This window comes from Aspergillus nomiae (genome assembly GCF_001204775.2).
Source record: "Aspergillus nomiae NRRL 13137 chromosome Unknown contig00359, whole genome shotgun sequence".
NCBI lineage: Eukaryota > Fungi > Ascomycota > Eurotiomycetes > Eurotiales > Aspergillaceae > Aspergillus > Aspergillus nomiae.
In genome coordinates this window covers 1-15,668 of record NW_015378414.1, presented here as the reverse complement: position 1 = coordinate 15,668, position 15,668 = coordinate 1, and the positions used below count along the sequence as shown (strand labels likewise).

Below are 15,668 nucleotides of genomic sequence, written 5' to 3'. Positions count from 1 at the left end.
CCGTTGAGGGATGGGTCTACCGAAATCAAATCTACCAATAACTAATTTTAGAATGAGGCTTCCATATGCCGATGTGTCCTCAGTATAATATACGTGTCATGATCCGAGCTAAACTAGTTGTTAGCATTATTGCTGATTTAGAGGATAAGGGAATCGTACATGAAAGGCTTTCAAGCCTCTCGTATAGATCTTTGATAGTAGCGTTATCAACATCACTGATATCAGCCATTAGGTAGGCCACCTATACATAGTTAACGTTGAGATAATCTCCAAGTATGGGTAGCTGATAACGCACGTCACCTCTGCTATCGGTCATTTGCTTGTCGACGTTATGGTCTCCCAGGATCTCATTCACTATTATTATTAGTGTGGGTTCCATATACACACACAAGTACAGCACTTGTAAGACACACCTTTCCTTAAGACGCCAGGAATATTTTGATGGATGTAGATCACCTGTAGTCAAAGAATTAACGATAACTTCCACCGCATAAGCCTTGGTATATAATGATAGTTGACGTACTCGAGCATGTTCCGGTTCATCCATAGTCAAGGAACGAAGGGCGACTTCGGGAAGGTTGACGGCACCTAAAGTTGTGCCTTCGTTGACATATCTCACTAAAGCGTCTGCCACCTCCACACCAATTGCACGCTGCGCTTCTTCGGTACTACCTCCGATGTGAGGAGTAAGAATCACATTCTTAAGGCTGCGAAGATCCGCTGCCCAGTTGTTAAGCTCGCTATTGAAATAGTCACCATTTCCAGCAGGTTCGTTCGGATAGACATCAAGTGCGGCCCCAGCCACCTTGCCAGATCGCATCGCGTGAATCAATGCCGGGATGTCAACGACACTTCCTCGACTAGCATTAATCAAATAACTGCCGTCCCGCATTTGTTCAAATTGGCATTGTCCAATCATCTCTTTTGTTTCCGGAAGTTCCGGTACATGGCATGTGACGAAGTCTGACTGGGAAAGTAGACTCTCTAAAGTGGGAACCTGGCGGGCAGTGCCCAATGCCATCAGATTCACCACATCATAGTAAAGGACAGACATGCCCATGGCCTCCGCTAGAACCGATAGTTGGGAACCAATATGGCCGTAACCTATTATACCTTTCCTCAAAAGTCAGCGGAGTTCCCCTACCGTCGTGACATTTAATACATACCCAATGTCTTCCCACGTATCTCCCAGCACTTGTTGCTTACTTTGTTCCAAGTGCCATTGTGCATTTCATTAGACCGGTCACCGAGTTGCCGAGCTAGTGCAATAATCTCAGCAATAACCAACTCTGCAACGCTTCGAGAGTTGCTAAATGGAGAGTTGAATACAGCAATGCCGTGTTCTGCAGCATATTGGAGGTCCACTTGGTTTGTTCCAATACAAAAACAACCGACGACTATAAGATTCCGAGCCTCTTTCAAAATACGAGCTGAGAGCTTCGTCTTCGAACGTATACCGATGACGTGCACATCTCTTGAAGAATGATTAGTGCACGACTCTAAAGTACGGAATGCCAATGCTGACTTCGACTCACCGAATTTTTTCTATGAGCTGATCCTCAGGAAGTGATGACTTTAAAAACTCTACTTGATAGCCTTGCTTTGTAAGAATATCTCGCCCCGTTTGATTTACATTCTCCAAAAGAAGAACTTTGATATCCTCAGTAGCGAATGGCTTCAAATGCTTGGCATTGGGCAGAGGGATCGTGCGGTTTGTGAAAACCGAGTTTCCATGACTAGATGGGGCGGACTGAAACGATGCGTTTGGAGAAAGACCTGAGGCTGGATGACTGTTGATTTCTTTGGGAATGGCTGACATTGTGTCAAAGTAGTCGAGATCTAAAGTAAATGAGGCAGAATGTATCAGGTGGTGAAGGAAGGGAAGGGCAGTTGAGAGTATTGGATATGGAATGGGAGAAGTCGTTGGATTTCATATGTAAATTGGAAGACTCCGGGACCGGAGGCCCGCCGTGGAATCCCTCTGACACACACTTTCCTCTCTAACTCTTACTTTTTCTTTTAATTTTATTTTTTGACTCATCGGAGATATGGGTGTAGTGGACCGCCAACATGGAGGGGTAATGGCGGGACCGACCTCAACCCCACCATGAACTGATCAATTAACTTTGTCTTCCACTCTTTTTTATGCAGCACCATAGGGTATAATCTTATTTTCACCTACTCGATACACAGAACTATAGAGAGGTATTGCTCCTAATATGCACTGTTATAGATGGAAATCGTATACAGTTAGTTCTATTATCATTTGTCGCGAAAGATGCTCATAGAGACTGTCTGCCTTCTACAAATGCTCTACATGCTAGTTAGTATATGATTGTATCGCAACACCGTGCAATGAGAATCGCAATTACCGCCATTGCTGCAATCATTCCAGATAGAGAAGGAACTTTTCAGCGCCTTTGGCACTCACACCCGTAAATCCTGTATCTTCTTTGTGGCTTGTTCCGCGCCACTTGCTGTCTTAGAACTCTGCTTGCCCTTAGCTTTCTGGGAAGTGCTATCCTTCGGGAGTTCCTTGGTAAAAGGGAGAAACTCTGGAGCACCTGGTATGTATTTCCGAAGGGGCTCTGGCACAATAAATCCCTGTCCTCTGTGTCAGCCATATTTTTTTGAGAATGAGTCAATATCAAAAGAACACGTACATCCTCCTTTTGATAGTTCTCAAGAATACAGCAAAGCGTCCGCTCAGTAGCACACAGGGTGGCATTCAAAGCATGAACATACGACTTCTTAACATCTGTCGCTTTCTTAGTGCCATACCTAATTTCCAAAGCCCGGGCTTGATAATCTGTGCAGTTGGAGCAAGAAACCAACTCCTTGTACTCTCCCTGAAATGGGAACCAGGCTTCGAGGTCGTATTTCTTAGACGCCGCATTGTTTAAGGCTCCGGACACAATGGCAACTATCTGATAGGGAAGCCCAAGAGACTTGTAGAACTCTTCCGAGGTAGCCATCATCTCCTCAAAAGCTTCCCACGATTGTTCAGGTTTGGTAAGGACGAATTGCTCGATCTATGACCCAGTGAGAAAAAAGAACTTCGGCACATAACGTGACATTCCTTACCTTCTCAAACTGGTGGACGCGGAAAATACCCCAGGCGTCTTTACCATGAGCTCCTGCTTCTTTGCGGTAACATGTGCTATACCCAGCATACCTGCATCTTGGTTAGCTAGATTATTAATAATGCATTCGCCCCACTCACTTGATTGGGAGATCCTTGTCTTGGAGCCATTCACCGTCATGCAAAGCCGACAGCGGCTGTTCTGAAGTGGCGATGAGGTATTTGTCTGTAGATTTGTCCTCACTTTCTGTTACCTTGTACAATTCCTCGTCAAATTGCTCAAGCTGGGCTGTTTTTGCCATCATGTCCTTCAGCATGAATTGAGGAGGCTGGTTCGGCTTATAACCCTTTCCCCAAAGGAATTCCAGGCCGTAGTTGATCAATGCAAGATTTAAGAAAAGTCCATATCCTGTCAAGCAGTATCCACGGTGGCCTACAATCTTGACACCACGTTCGGGGTCGTAGCCGTCAAGGCGAGTGAGAACTTCATGATGAGAAAGGCAATCGCGCTTCTCGACAGTGACATTTTCGGGTACCCATGTCCTAACCACCACATTGTCGTCCTTATGACTCATGTCAGTCTCTTTGCCAAACAAAACTTTTAATGAGCGGTAGAGACCTACTTCGTTATTGCTCACAGGGACCGAGTCATGCACATAATTACCAATGGTTCGGAGTTTGCTGTCTCGTTGCTTTTCCTTTTCAAGAGCAAGGTCTTCGGCTTCTTTCTTGCGTTGTTCAAGCGCAGCTTTCTCTTCGAGAAGGGAGCTTGCATCTTCCTTGCTCTGTTTGGGCGATAAATATTAGTGTGGATTTTGATAGCAGAAGATTGGGAGAAAGAACAAAACTACTTGTAGCCATGAGTGACACGGACCTTTTTCTTCTTTCCAATTTCTTTTTGAAGTCCATTGAGCTGAGAGCCTATCTGCATAACCTCGTACCGTGCTGCAGTGTGTTTCAGAGTCTGCTAACCTTCGGCGAAGTAATGATATCTTCGAAAAACGTACCTCGGCGGGCTCCTTCATATAGCGTAAGAACTTCATCGACTACATTTTCTGAAGCGAACCGTTTCCGCTGGCTCTCCTTGACCTTGTTTGGGTTTCCACCGCGGTCACTGACGAAATCAGCGATATCAAGCATCTTGTAGGAACTGAAGGCGCAAGTATGATGGTCGGTCCTAGCAGGTTAGGCTCTCAGATTCTGGCAATGTGGAGTGAAGTTGAGCAGGAGCCACAAATGTCCTAGTCTTGGTCACGGTCAATGAGGGGTAAAAACTTGGGTGGCCTGGAGCCATTAGGGCATAAACTATGCATGGAAGTAGTTTAACTCTTGTGTCATGAGGGGCAGTGGCTTAATCAGCAGAATTGACTAACGTAACCGGAAAGCCGCTGGGTCAGCTCTGTATTCTATACAATAGGGCCTTATTTCAAACACCAATATCTCAGCCAATCTAGTTAATAAGTACTTCAAACTTAATATATCGTCTATTATATACTATGAGAATAATCTTTAAGATTTATAAATTCTAATAATCCTTATTTACCGGGGTAAAGTAAATTACTATATATTTTATAGTATTTTTTAGTATATAGCGGTAATTTATATTCCTTAATCTTTTTTCACTAATAGATAAGTTGTGTATAGATTATATATATCTTAATAATATATTTGAGTTGTAGCCCGATATATTTAACAGTAGTTGAGATATTGATATTTGAAAATAGACAATTTTCTATGGAATACGGTGCTGACCCAGCTACCTGCGTGACCCAGCGGCTTACCAGTTACCTTACTTGCCTAGACTTGGTTTGGTACATACAGTCCACCATTTAGTAGGTTAGACATGCAATCAATTAATCAAGATTTTATTAACCTGTTAGAGCCTGACTACTGATATACTTTAGAGTTAGACAGGAAGCTCGTTGTTAAGCTAAGCACCTACTAGGTTTCTTTTTTGATACCTCATCGAGTTCTCAGAGTTATGCAACCCTCATCACAAGTTATTAGTTATTAGTAGCAGTTGCATCCGAAAAGCAGGGATCCTGCGCAGTTGTTAATTTTTTTTCCCTATAAAGCGTAACTTTCCATGAAAATACATCTGCTTGGTGTCTCCATGGCCTATCCTTTGTCGCAGTAGAATATCAGTGCCAGCGCCGATAAGAATGAGACCGCCATTGGTCTAAGACTTAGTATCATCTTGCTTGCCATGATGTGAAACCGGTTAGTTCCTGTGGTGGTTCAGTTCTACCATCCCTTTTCTTCGCTCTGCCAGCGAGCAACTCTTGTTACGACAAGCCGAAAAAGCTCCTTCCCCTGGGGTTGGAAGAAGTGGGTGAATCTTCCAATAAGTTTTCATAAGAAATCATATAGTAAGTACATGCCAATTTCATCTGGAACAATCTCGAGCCCGTACTTCTCTATTCTATTAGTCGCCATATACTTAGCTCGAAACATCCACTATCTCCAAGGCAATGGCTATTAAGAGAGACAATGACTGGGGAACGCCACAAAGGTAATAAAGGATGAAATAGAAATAATGATTGTAGAAGGAGAAGGAGATAAGGGAGACAAATGGGGAAGTGTAGGGGTAGAAAGAAGGGCAAATGTGGAAAACAGAACAAACTTCAATCTGTTCAATGGCAGACGTACTTCGCAGGGAGCTTAGAAAACGATTGTCTTCATCACACCATTGCAAACACCACCCGCAAGCACATAGTGAACACATGAGACTTTCCTTCTAGCAGCAACTGACAGTCAGCGGAAGCATTTTAGGTTCTGTGCTTATTCACATTGCTTCAGTTTCCGTATCACATTACGGCACACTTGTTCCCTCCTGTGGGTTGCGACGGATTCTGGGACTTCTCGATCTCCCCTATCATTAAATCAAAGGCTTTCTCAACATTGTAGCCAAGACGGGCACTAGCCTCGGTAAAAGCACAATGGAAGTCTTCTCCTAAGCCCCGGCCTTCGTCCAATGATACTTGACGTTGTTCGGATTTCAAATCACTTTTGTTTCCGACAACCACAAGGGGCACATAATCCGCTCCCTATCGTCTGATCTCAGTTCCTAAAGTCGACAAAAGGATCGGCGTCGGGCGCCCAGCACTCACAAGGTGATTTAGTATCTTGTCTCGAATAACCCTCACCATATCGAAAGACTGGCGGGACGCCACCGAGTAGACAATGATATACCCATGAATCCCAATAAAGTGCTTGGAGTTCAAGATACTGTACTCATCCTGACCCAGCATTAGCTTCTGGAAAGACACTTTGTTGCCAGTATCCTTACTTGACCAGCTGTGTCAACAATTTCCGTTGCAAAATCTTGGCCATTGTATTTGATGATTCGACTAAACGTGTTCTCGATAGTCGGATAATAACTTTCTACAAAATGATGCTCAACAAATCGAACCGTAAGGGAAGATTTACCTATAAGTTCTGTCAGTGATCAAGATTCCGCACGAATAAAAGCTGGTTCACCACAAAAGTGGAAGACATCATCGTATACACACCCACAGACCGACTACCAACGATAGCTATCTTTCGCTGTTTTGGTGCAGTAGGCATTTCCACAGCTTTTAGTGACGTGCGGGACGATAATCCGCTAGGATAATATAATTCGTTATTGGAAGAAATATATATCCCGCTACCAAGGATTGCGTCTCTATAGTCGCGACGAAAGGGGTGTCAGAACAAGGTCTTAACCAGGAACAGGAAAGCACCGATAGCTGGGAGCTCGCCGAGATAGAACTTGAGTGGAAAGCAAAACAATTGAACTTCAGTTTAGAGGCAGTGTTTGATGATGAGCGATGGAGTTGTCGCACGGGTGGCAAATCAGTTAAAGTATGAGTCTCAAAACTGACTGGATACCTGAGGTACTAGTAGTAGTTCCAGCCATTGAAAACGCAAACAAGTCAAACGGTTAGTTAAGATTTTATTTATTATGTCATACATCATATCTACATAACTAGTAGTTATGGCTACTTGGTACTCTTCAACTATTCAACCCAAGTATGTAATAATCGAACACCTCAAGTACCAATTACCATGTCCAGATTGGGTCGTCAATTTTAAAAATTCGTCCCCAGTCCAGTTTTACATCAATTGTTTTTTTTCTTACATGACTAGCTGTTGTCAAATATAGTTAAAGAGATATCCCATTGCAAGACGGCCTTAAAGAGGCATGATCCAAGACGGGGTCGAGAGTAGACGAAATGGCAATACGAAAATGTATTTGTCCTTTAGTACTGTGACGTTCTACAGATTTTCCGCATTATTGTCGTTCTTCCTCTCGTATCTGGGAAAGAATTCGCTCTAATCTTGGCGTAAGTTCAGCTCCATGTCCGTGTCGTGTCTCGAGCAACCGCGAATCTTTCTCAACCTTTTGATAATATCGAAGAAACTCCTGGGCCGTTGATAGTGCCGCTGCAAGTCCTTTGCCGTCTAGAGAAATTTTGACCTGGGCCAATGCCATGGGATTCAAACAAAGCGTAACTAGAAGAATTGACAAGTACCCGATAGCAACATTATGCTGCACTTCGGAAACGGAGTGTGCCTAAGTTCTGCGTTAGGCACTATAAGTGAATGAATGTACATAGGGCTTCCTTACCTGGGATACAGAATTGATGCTGGTAGAAAATTGCTGTAAGAGCAAATCGAGGGAAGATTCAGAATTACTTGTTGACTCCAGAAAAATAGCTCTCGATGATTCACTTTTTTCTGCAAGATTAATAAGAGTACCCAAAGCTAATATTACCGTGTCCACTGAGCTGATCTCTTTACCAGTGGTTTCTTCAGGTACAGCACTGAATTCCGAAATGATGACCTTGACAAGTCCGCCAACAATTTCAGTTCTGCAGCACTCCTCACAGAGAGATGGGTCCTTGTTGGTAAGGTTTAATAGTACCCGAATGTATAGAATCAGAATCCGCCGGCTTTGATCACCCTGATTCGGATAGAGAAAGTTATAGCGCTGAATAAGTGACCGAAAGGAGTTGCAGCAGTCGGGGTCCAATGGGCCCGATAGGATTGTATAAGTTTCCAGAATCGACAAACTCAGGATGAGCGTTTGATAACGTTCAAAGGACAGAGGAAATTTTGCATTCTCACAAGCTTCGGGTAATAGCAACTCGGTAATTAGGGCTAGAAGCGATGAGGGGATATCAACATTGGTGCCTTTCTCTTGAAAGGAAGTTAGAGAAGATTGAATATTCAAAAGAATCAGCAGACGCGGTGAAATAGTTGATATCGACCGCTCTCCGTGTATTGCAAGGGATAGCCGTGGTAAAAGGCTCTTCAAGGATGCTTGGACAGCTTTTGATAAACCGATATATCGCTGTTTCGCGGTAACTGATATATTGTCTTCGACGTCAAGTAGAGCGGGAGATATATCCAAAAGTTTGGACCAAAATGGTGTCGGTGGTGCAGACGAGAAAGAGCCACTGGTGCATATCAATCTATAAGCGCATAGAGCAAGAGTGGTTGAAACTATATCAAAACCCCCACCTGTCATGCATTTCACCAGTCGTTCGTCAAAGCCAGCCTCGGAAAAACGGCCTAAAAACCGAGGCTCCATAAGCTTTGTACACAATTGAACAAAGCCATTGCACACCTCCGATGCGGAATTGTGAGGGTCCTCGATATCTTCGAAGATCAAATCCACTGTTTCCCAAAAGCGTGCATTGTCTCCAGCCTGTCTTAGCTCATGAATGCTTCGAACCGGTCTGTTGTTGAGGCTTTCCTCGTCTTCAACATACGAGTAGGTTTGAGATAGCAATCCTGAATTTGACTGAGGCTGCCTAAGGCTATGGTATCTCGAGGAAACTAATAGGCTGGGTTCTTCATTGTGGCCCAAGACAGAAGCATCATTTAGGAAGGAACGCTGGTGTGCGTAAGTAACCCTAGACCTTCCAGATATCGATGGTCTGGAATTAGGCGACCGTTGGATATTGTCTGTACCAGGAGCCTTAAGTCGGTGTATATACGTAGTACGCTGTCGATCGGTTCCTTTCCAGATATGGCTAGAGGATGTCTGGCAGTCGGACTGACATTCACGATCTGACAGAAAATCCAGTGGCACCCCTTCTGTTGAGTCTAATGAATCAACTAATCTCTTTCGAAGACTTGGTTGTTTCATTTGGTGCCTGGTTGCATCCACAGCGCTGAGATATGATGTAGAAAGCCTGCCGGTTTTGAGAGAAAGCTTTCTATCCCGAGGAGATTGAAGCATGTAGGTCGTTTCTGTAGGAGTCTGTTCATTCCTTGCGGGTTCAGCCTGAACTCCCTTTGGAAGGCTACAACCATCACTTTGATCTCGAGCTTTGACCATATGGAGGGCCTCATTGGCCTTGACACCATTCGAACCTCCGGTTTCGCCAAATCTCGTCGTACTTTCATGCGCAAAGATAGACCCAATATGACTACCAGCACTCACACTATGCTCCTGAGTTTGTTGCGCCTGTTCCTGAAGGAGCTTTCTGCGCTTTGTTCCGCTGACATCATAGGCTTTCCCATGGCTATTCTGGGAACCTAGTATGTGCGCGTCAGGAATATGATCAAGTGAGTCAACACCACAGAGTTGCTGAGAATCACTGCCTGGTGATCGAGTCAAGGTATTTGAACAGGGATAAGCGTTTGAGACTCCAGCATCACCAGAGATAATGGGGCTTGTTGGTCTCTCTACTACCCTGTTTTTGCGATTGTGAGACTTATGTGAGCTTGGTTTACCGTAAGTCACAAGTCTCTTAGTTTTCTCACGCATGTTTCAGATGCCACTTGCATAGGCAAGGCTGGTACATATGAGGCTCTTATGTGAATTGATAAAGGCAAACAGGTTCAGGTAGATTGCGAGAACAGAGTATATAAGCAGTAGAAAGACTGTCACCAAGTTGTTAGAAGGCTTCAATTACAAGATGCAAAAAGTAGATGGGTTTGTTGGGATGAGCTCTTTGAAGAAACTACTACACACATTCATGGATGTGAATGCTCCATCAAGGTGTAGGTAGTAATAATCTGGTATGGTTGTGAACCAACAAAGCTGTTATGAAAAGGACTCCACAATCTGATTTGATATTTATGGAAGTATTGTGGGGGATACAATATCACCTGTAGATCCACATATCGTGCATTATAGCTGTTCTTTAAGGAAATGTTGGTGTAAATCAAGTTTCCCGAACGTCTGCAGTTAGACTAACTCATTTCCCTCAAGAGCGGGGAGCGCGGAGTCGCGGACTACACACAGTATTGAGTATAAATTAGAATGGACTAGGTCTTATGCTAAGTTACATTCTACAAACTAGTTTTGTGGTATTAGTAGAACGTACCACCCATATAGTCCGCCATAACTATGTTTCTTTTACTGGTTTTATGTTAATTATTTCATAGTACAACTAGAGAACTACCCCCACCCGCCTTCATTAGCCCAAGCTACTTATCGTACATATTCATGCACTATCTTGACCTGCTTGGTCTCTCCCTTTTCCTTGCAACCAACTAACTTCATTACTTCCACCCGAGTTTAGCAGACCCTCAGTGGGACCACTAGCTTCCTTTTTTGCGTCCTTCAAAGTTCGCACTTGCCTCCATCTATTAAGAACTATACTAGAGTTCTCATTGACCATGGCTGATGAACGACTGGAAGCAAACCCCTCTCCTGCCCAAGGAGTTGGCCCAATTTATAGACCCGATGGTGAGAAACCAACAGCAACAGTGTCGAAAGACATAGACTATGAAAATGTCCATGTTTTGCCTCAAACGCCCCAGTTGATCGCTCTTCTCACGTAAGTCATACGTCTCTAAAGAAATCTGAATCAACATCGAATGCTCATACTCACAACTCCATAGTATGATCAGAGATAAGAGAACTGGGCGTGCCGATTTCATTTTTTATTCCAACAGAATCATCCGTTTGTTGGTGGAAGAGGGTTTAAACCACCTGCCAGTAGTTGAGCAAGCTGTGACAACTCCTGTGGGCCGTACCTATCTCGGTGTCAAGTTCGAAGGTAAAATATGCGGTGTATCGATCATGAGAGCAGGCGAAGCAATGGAGCAGGGCTTGAGAGATTGCTGTCGATCAGTTCGCATTGGGAAAATACTTATACAAAGAGATGAAGAAACATGCAAGCCGAAGCTTTTCTACGAGAAGCTCCCTGCTGACATCTCCAGTCGATGGGTTTTACTCCTTGATCCAATGTTCGCAACTGGTGGGTTAAAAGACCTTCTTAGACTATAGAGTGATATTAATTGCTATCAATTCAGGGGGTTCGGCGACGCTTGCTGTCGAAATTCTCAAGGCGAAGGGTGTACCAGAGGACCGTATTCTGTTCCTCAACCTTATCGCAAGCCCTTCAGGTGTCGCAGACTTTGCGGAACGCTTCCCTAAGCTCAGGGTCGTGACTGCTTTTATAGACCAAGGCTTGGATGAGAAAAAGTTTGTATACTGCTAATTTCCCTTTTTCTTGATTAGCTCGCTAACTGGTTGCTATCACACAGGTACATTATCCCAGGACTTGGTGATTTTGGTGATCGATACTATACGCTGTGACACCCAGTCACCCAAATGAGCTTCAGTTTAGTACTGCTTATAAAGTATTACGGAGGTTTCTTCGAAATTGTTTTGCCGCATATATGCATAATTACAACACAATGTAGTTGTATTGTGCATACTATTTTTAGCTGAAGTTGCTGGTTCATGAGGCATGAATAAGAATTATACCATAATAATTTCATTGCAAGCATTCATTATCCTTAGGATCGAAGCCAGCTGATCGCCAAAAATTATCGAGTAACAGCAAGTCCGAAAAAGCAGAACATCGGTCATAGTTTGGAAAAGCGACCACAGGAAAGCCACTGCACCTTTATATTGTACACCATCCAATATTTGAGAATTACTTGTATCAATCGTCGTCCACATATGCACCGGCGCGATCTGCATCATCGTATCCAGTATGCTGCCCAATAGAAGACACAGTATACTCATTTGATCGCAGACCACCGGCGCTATTATCTTCGTATCTGTTGGCTGTATCCTTGGCAACTGCATCACAAGCATCTACCCAATCTGAATATACATCGACAGCAGCAGAAAGATCTAAGGCATGAAATTGTCAGAATTGGTCCTCAGAGTAGTGCGTGTTCATGAACTCACAATTGATACCAGTTTGAAACCTCTGCCCACACACCTTACAGGACAAGTTCCCTAGTCCCAACTTCTTGTCTAGTTTCACCACGATGGAATTCTCGTGGTTACAGAAGAGACATGCGAAAGTTGTGGGCAATGGTTCTCTCTGACTCTATTCTTAGCCTCAGCACTCATCTCCCGTTCCAGACCTACTCACCTTCTTTGGTCCTTGTGGTTGTCTGCTCGACTTCTTCCGCTTGCCCTATAGCCGAACGAAAACTCAGTCATTGGACCATGATATTTCTTTCTCTATTGTTTCCTTCTCTACAAGTCCCGGTTGCACACAAAGGAGGGGCAGCCTACCATGCTTCCTTCGAACGTTCGCAGGTGCTTTAGAGCTGGTGTTCCGCGTAGGACAACTAAGATGTCCCTATCTGGTTAGCTGCAACGTGCATAGGTTTAGTTATGTACTTACTATTTTTCTAGTTGATATCAATGCGTGTCCCCACAAAAACAGGGGGCAGTGAACTGAATACTGTGGCTTAGAGTCCTGGGTTGATACTCTGTACGGCGTTACAGCGCAGAGGAGGAAATGAAGACTATGTACGGAGTATGTTATGGGGGATTAGTGCTTGCAGCACTACCTGTAATGCCAATTACATCACTCGCGTCCACACTAACATTAGACGGCTAAGAGCGCTTCACTAGTAGCTAAGCAGCATAGTATACACTTAAATTCCAATGTAACTCTAGGTACTATCTAAGCCAGGAACTTCCTCCGTAATTAAAATGCCTCGACTTAGCAGTTGCTACATGCTGGTAAAGAAAGGAAGACATGTGTAGGAATACGACTTAGATACTTCACCAAATACCATCAGTCACTCCATCATATCAGCCTACAACTGCCATCCTCGAATAAAGATCCCGAGTGCCGTATGCTTTGATAGCGATTTGTGATAATTTGCACAGATCTAGTATAAAAATAGCTTTACTCTGTGGAAAATAGGAAAATGCGATGATATGTATAGAGGACATTGTAACCATGTACTTTGTGATAGTGCATACTTATTTTGGTCAAGATTTTAAGATACAAATGCTGTATCTTCACGTGATTCATGTAACAAAACATCCAATCATACTGTCTGAATGGTCTATTTGTGGGGGGAGAATATTATATAATCTGGGATAGGGCCGACGCTCTCGCTTAGCGGACTTTTCTGTGGGATTTCGATTTCAACTCTTATTCCGCCGACCCAGCAGCGTCAATCCCATCGACTCCCCTCCACCAGACCGTGTGGTGTGATATATTTGTCTGTCTTCGACCACTGCAAGATAGACCTGAGTCGCAGCTATGGCTGTTGGAAAGTATGTCAAATCTCACATCAACGTCGCAATGCGGGACAACAATCTTGATTGCTAATGTCTTGAAGGAACAAGCGCTTGTCGAAGGGCAAGAAGGGTATCAAGAAGAGGACCGTTGATCCTTTCTCCAGAAAGGATGAGTACTCTGTGAAGGTAGTTTCAATTAGTGTAGTTGCGCGAACGTTGCTAATAGTGTTCAGGCGCCCTCCACTTTCCAGATCAGAGAGTATGTCTGTTCTATATACATTTCAATCCCTTCTTTCAGAGAAGAACCGAAACCATATGTATCGACGAACGGCTGACCAGAAGCTCTAAAGTGTCGGAAAGACTCTGGTGAACCGCACCAGTGGTCTCAAAAATGCGAACGACTCGCTCAAGGGCCGGATTTTCGAGGTTTCTCTTGCCGACTTGCAGAACGACGAAGACCATGCCTTCCGTAAGGTCAAGCTTCGTGTGGACGAGATCCAAGGAAAGAACTGTTTGACCAACTTCCACGGCCTCGACTTCACTACCGATAAACTGCGATCCCTCGTCCGCAAGTGGCAGTCGCTCATCGAAGCCAACGTCACCGTGAAAACGACCGACGACTACCTCCTTCGTCTGTTTGCCATTGCTTTCACCAAGAGGCGTCCCAACCAGATCAAGAAGACCACATACGCCCGCTCCTCTCAGATCCGCGCCATCCGGAAGAAGATGACCGAGATCATGCAACGCGAGGCCGCCAGCTGCACTCTTTCTCAACTCACCACGAAGCTTATCCCTGAGGTTATCGGTCGCGAGATTGAGAAGGCGACGCAAGGAATCTATCCTCTCCAGAATGTTCGTGGTACTTCCTATCCCGAGGTTTGAATTGGAAACTAAGATGTTCCTAGGTCCACATCCGCAAGGTTAAGCTTCTCAAGGCCCCTAAGTTCGACCTGGGCGCTTTGTTGAACCTACATGGCGAATCCACCACCGACGACAAGGGTCACAAGGTTGAGAGGGAGTTCAAGGAGCAGGTTCTTGAGAGCGTCTAGATCTTCCGTTGCTCGCAGTGGAAGTGCAGAGTCCTCTAGAATCAAAACTGTCGCTGCCTCTCGATCGAAGACGGAAGGAGGAGGGGGAATATTCCAACTTATGTCTCTGATCAACGACAACGAGGGTCGTTCATGTTTCAAGGTAGGCGGTGTCGGTAATTCAAAAAGACTATGAATTGATTTCGTTATGTGAATGCAAATAAATAGAACTGGCTCAGTTGCATATTTCACCTGATCTGGGTGACAAGTGCTGTAGTTTGATCTAGTGTGAGCCCTACTACTGTGGACATGTATGTATACTGCCTTGCAGAGCATTAGTCTCCCTATCTCTAACAGTACTCTGTACTGTCATTTAGCAGTCTTTGTCAAGACATATTCACCTATTAGTTATCTCATTAAGCTTGATATTATCAAGTCACTAACTACAACAGTCACCCCATCAACTCAACACACCCTACATACACTCCACTCCTAGTATCTATTATTGCTCGGCTGTACCCATTAGGCCGATGAGCTCAGAACTGTCGCTTGAAGAGCTTGTAGTAGACTGACAGACGGGATGCCATTGAGTTGAGTATGATTCAGTCGGTTGCAGTATCTACATATTAATATGATACTATTGGGCTGGTATTGAGATACCACGTTGGCATTTTGAGAATTGGGGTTTGAGTTGTTGAGGTAAGGGATGTTTAATATCAAATACAGTCCATAACTTTTGATATTGTAAGAGGATCTGCTATACAGGGCAGGTAGCTCATCAACTAGGTGTAAGGTCCCGAACTACTATATATGGATTGTGATAAGGGTGTGCTTAATCATCGACATGTGTCATAAGCGATATGCCCAGCGCACTGGCTGGGATCTAGTTAATTAGCCATCTTGAGTAGATCAAGAACTACTAGATATCCAAATACTGGTATCTAATAGCCATGTGCACTTAAGACAGATACATATAAATCATGGATTCTTTGGGGATTATCTCGGCATGCTCAGATCCCCTTATTAATGTAATTGGGTAAATATTGTGTGCTATCTGTATCACTGGCAGCCCCCATTCAATAGCGATTATATATAATAGTATATTTATTAA

General features: G+C 44.1%; 6 protein-coding genes across 6 annotated transcripts; 2 read left to right on the top strand and 4 right to left on the bottom strand.

Moving 5' to 3' along the window:
- Positions 1 to 79: 79 nt before the first annotated feature.
- ANOM_006745 (D-3-phosphoglycerate dehydrogenase) lies at positions 80 to 1,819 on the bottom strand (the record flags this gene model as incomplete). The annotated part of the gene is made up of 7 exons (XM_015552001.1): positions 80 to 108; positions 160 to 241; positions 296 to 354; positions 414 to 456; positions 524 to 1,113; positions 1,167 to 1,474; positions 1,536 to 1,819. The coding sequence occupies 7 exons, from the start codon at positions 1,817 to 1,819 to the stop codon at positions 80 to 82; spliced, it is 1,395 nt and encodes a 464-aa protein (XP_015403217.1).
- Positions 1,820 to 2,325: 506 nt separating this feature from the next.
- Positions 2,326 to 4,359, bottom strand: ANOM_006744 (serine--tRNA ligase SES1). The gene is made up of 6 exons (XM_015552000.1): positions 4,090 to 4,359; positions 3,957 to 4,027; positions 3,224 to 3,867; positions 3,085 to 3,175; positions 2,664 to 3,032; positions 2,326 to 2,604 (listed from the first exon to the last, which is right to left on the bottom strand). The coding sequence occupies exons 1-6, from the start codon at positions 4,220 to 4,222 to the stop codon at positions 2,428 to 2,430; spliced, it is 1,485 nt and encodes a 494-aa protein (XP_015403216.1). The 5' UTR covers positions 4,223 to 4,359; the 3' UTR covers positions 2,326 to 2,427.
- A 1,530-nt stretch (positions 4,360 to 5,889) lies between these two features.
- rhbA (Rheb family small GTPase rhbA) lies at positions 5,890 to 6,649 on the bottom strand (the record flags this gene model as incomplete). Its single annotated transcript, XM_015551999.1, has 4 exons — positions 5,890 to 6,129; positions 6,193 to 6,321; positions 6,372 to 6,511; positions 6,595 to 6,649. 4 exons carry the CDS (start codon positions 6,647 to 6,649, stop codon positions 5,890 to 5,892), a joined length of 564 nt encoding a protein of 187 aa, XP_015403211.1.
- Positions 6,650 to 7,355: 706 nt separating this feature from the next.
- On the bottom strand, positions 7,356 to 9,842 carry ANOM_006742 (WAPL family protein; the record flags this gene model as incomplete). The annotated part of the gene is made up of 2 exons (XM_015551998.1): positions 7,356 to 7,637; positions 7,692 to 9,842. The coding sequence occupies 2 exons, from the start codon at positions 9,840 to 9,842 to the stop codon at positions 7,356 to 7,358; spliced, it is 2,433 nt and encodes an 810-aa protein (XP_015403210.1).
- An 857-nt stretch (positions 9,843 to 10,699) lies between these two features.
- ANOM_006741 (uracil phosphoribosyltransferase) lies at positions 10,700 to 11,624 on the top strand (the record flags this gene model as incomplete). Its single annotated transcript, XM_015551997.1, has 4 exons — positions 10,700 to 10,860; positions 10,925 to 11,283; positions 11,339 to 11,510; positions 11,573 to 11,624. 4 exons carry the CDS (start codon positions 10,700 to 10,702, stop codon positions 11,622 to 11,624), a joined length of 744 nt encoding a protein of 247 aa, XP_015403213.1.
- Positions 11,625 to 13,551: 1,927 nt separating this feature from the next.
- Positions 13,552 to 14,578, top strand: rps1 (40S ribosomal protein eS1; the record flags this gene model as incomplete). Its single annotated transcript, XM_015551996.1, has 5 exons — positions 13,552 to 13,565; positions 13,631 to 13,715; positions 13,763 to 13,788; positions 13,880 to 14,381; positions 14,435 to 14,578. The coding sequence occupies 5 exons, from the start codon at positions 13,552 to 13,554 to the stop codon at positions 14,576 to 14,578; spliced, it is 771 nt and encodes a 256-aa protein (XP_015403212.1).
- Positions 14,579 to 15,668: the final 1,090 nt, after the last annotated feature.

Bases quoted from the DNA above. Each gene is read 5' to 3' on its own strand.
- ANOM_006744 (XM_015552000.1), bottom strand. From the start codon at position 4,222: ATGCTTGATATCGCTGATTTCGTCAGTGACCGCGGTGGAAACCCAAAC. The intron at 3,868-3,956 runs GTCCGTGTCACT...TCGCCCAAACAG, and splicing joins AAATTGGAAAGAAGAAAAAG to AGCAAGGAAGATGCAAGCTC. The intron at 2,605-2,663 runs GTACGTGTTCTT...CACAGAGGACAG, and splicing joins AGAACTATCAAAAGGAGGAT to GGATTTATTGTGCCAGAGCC.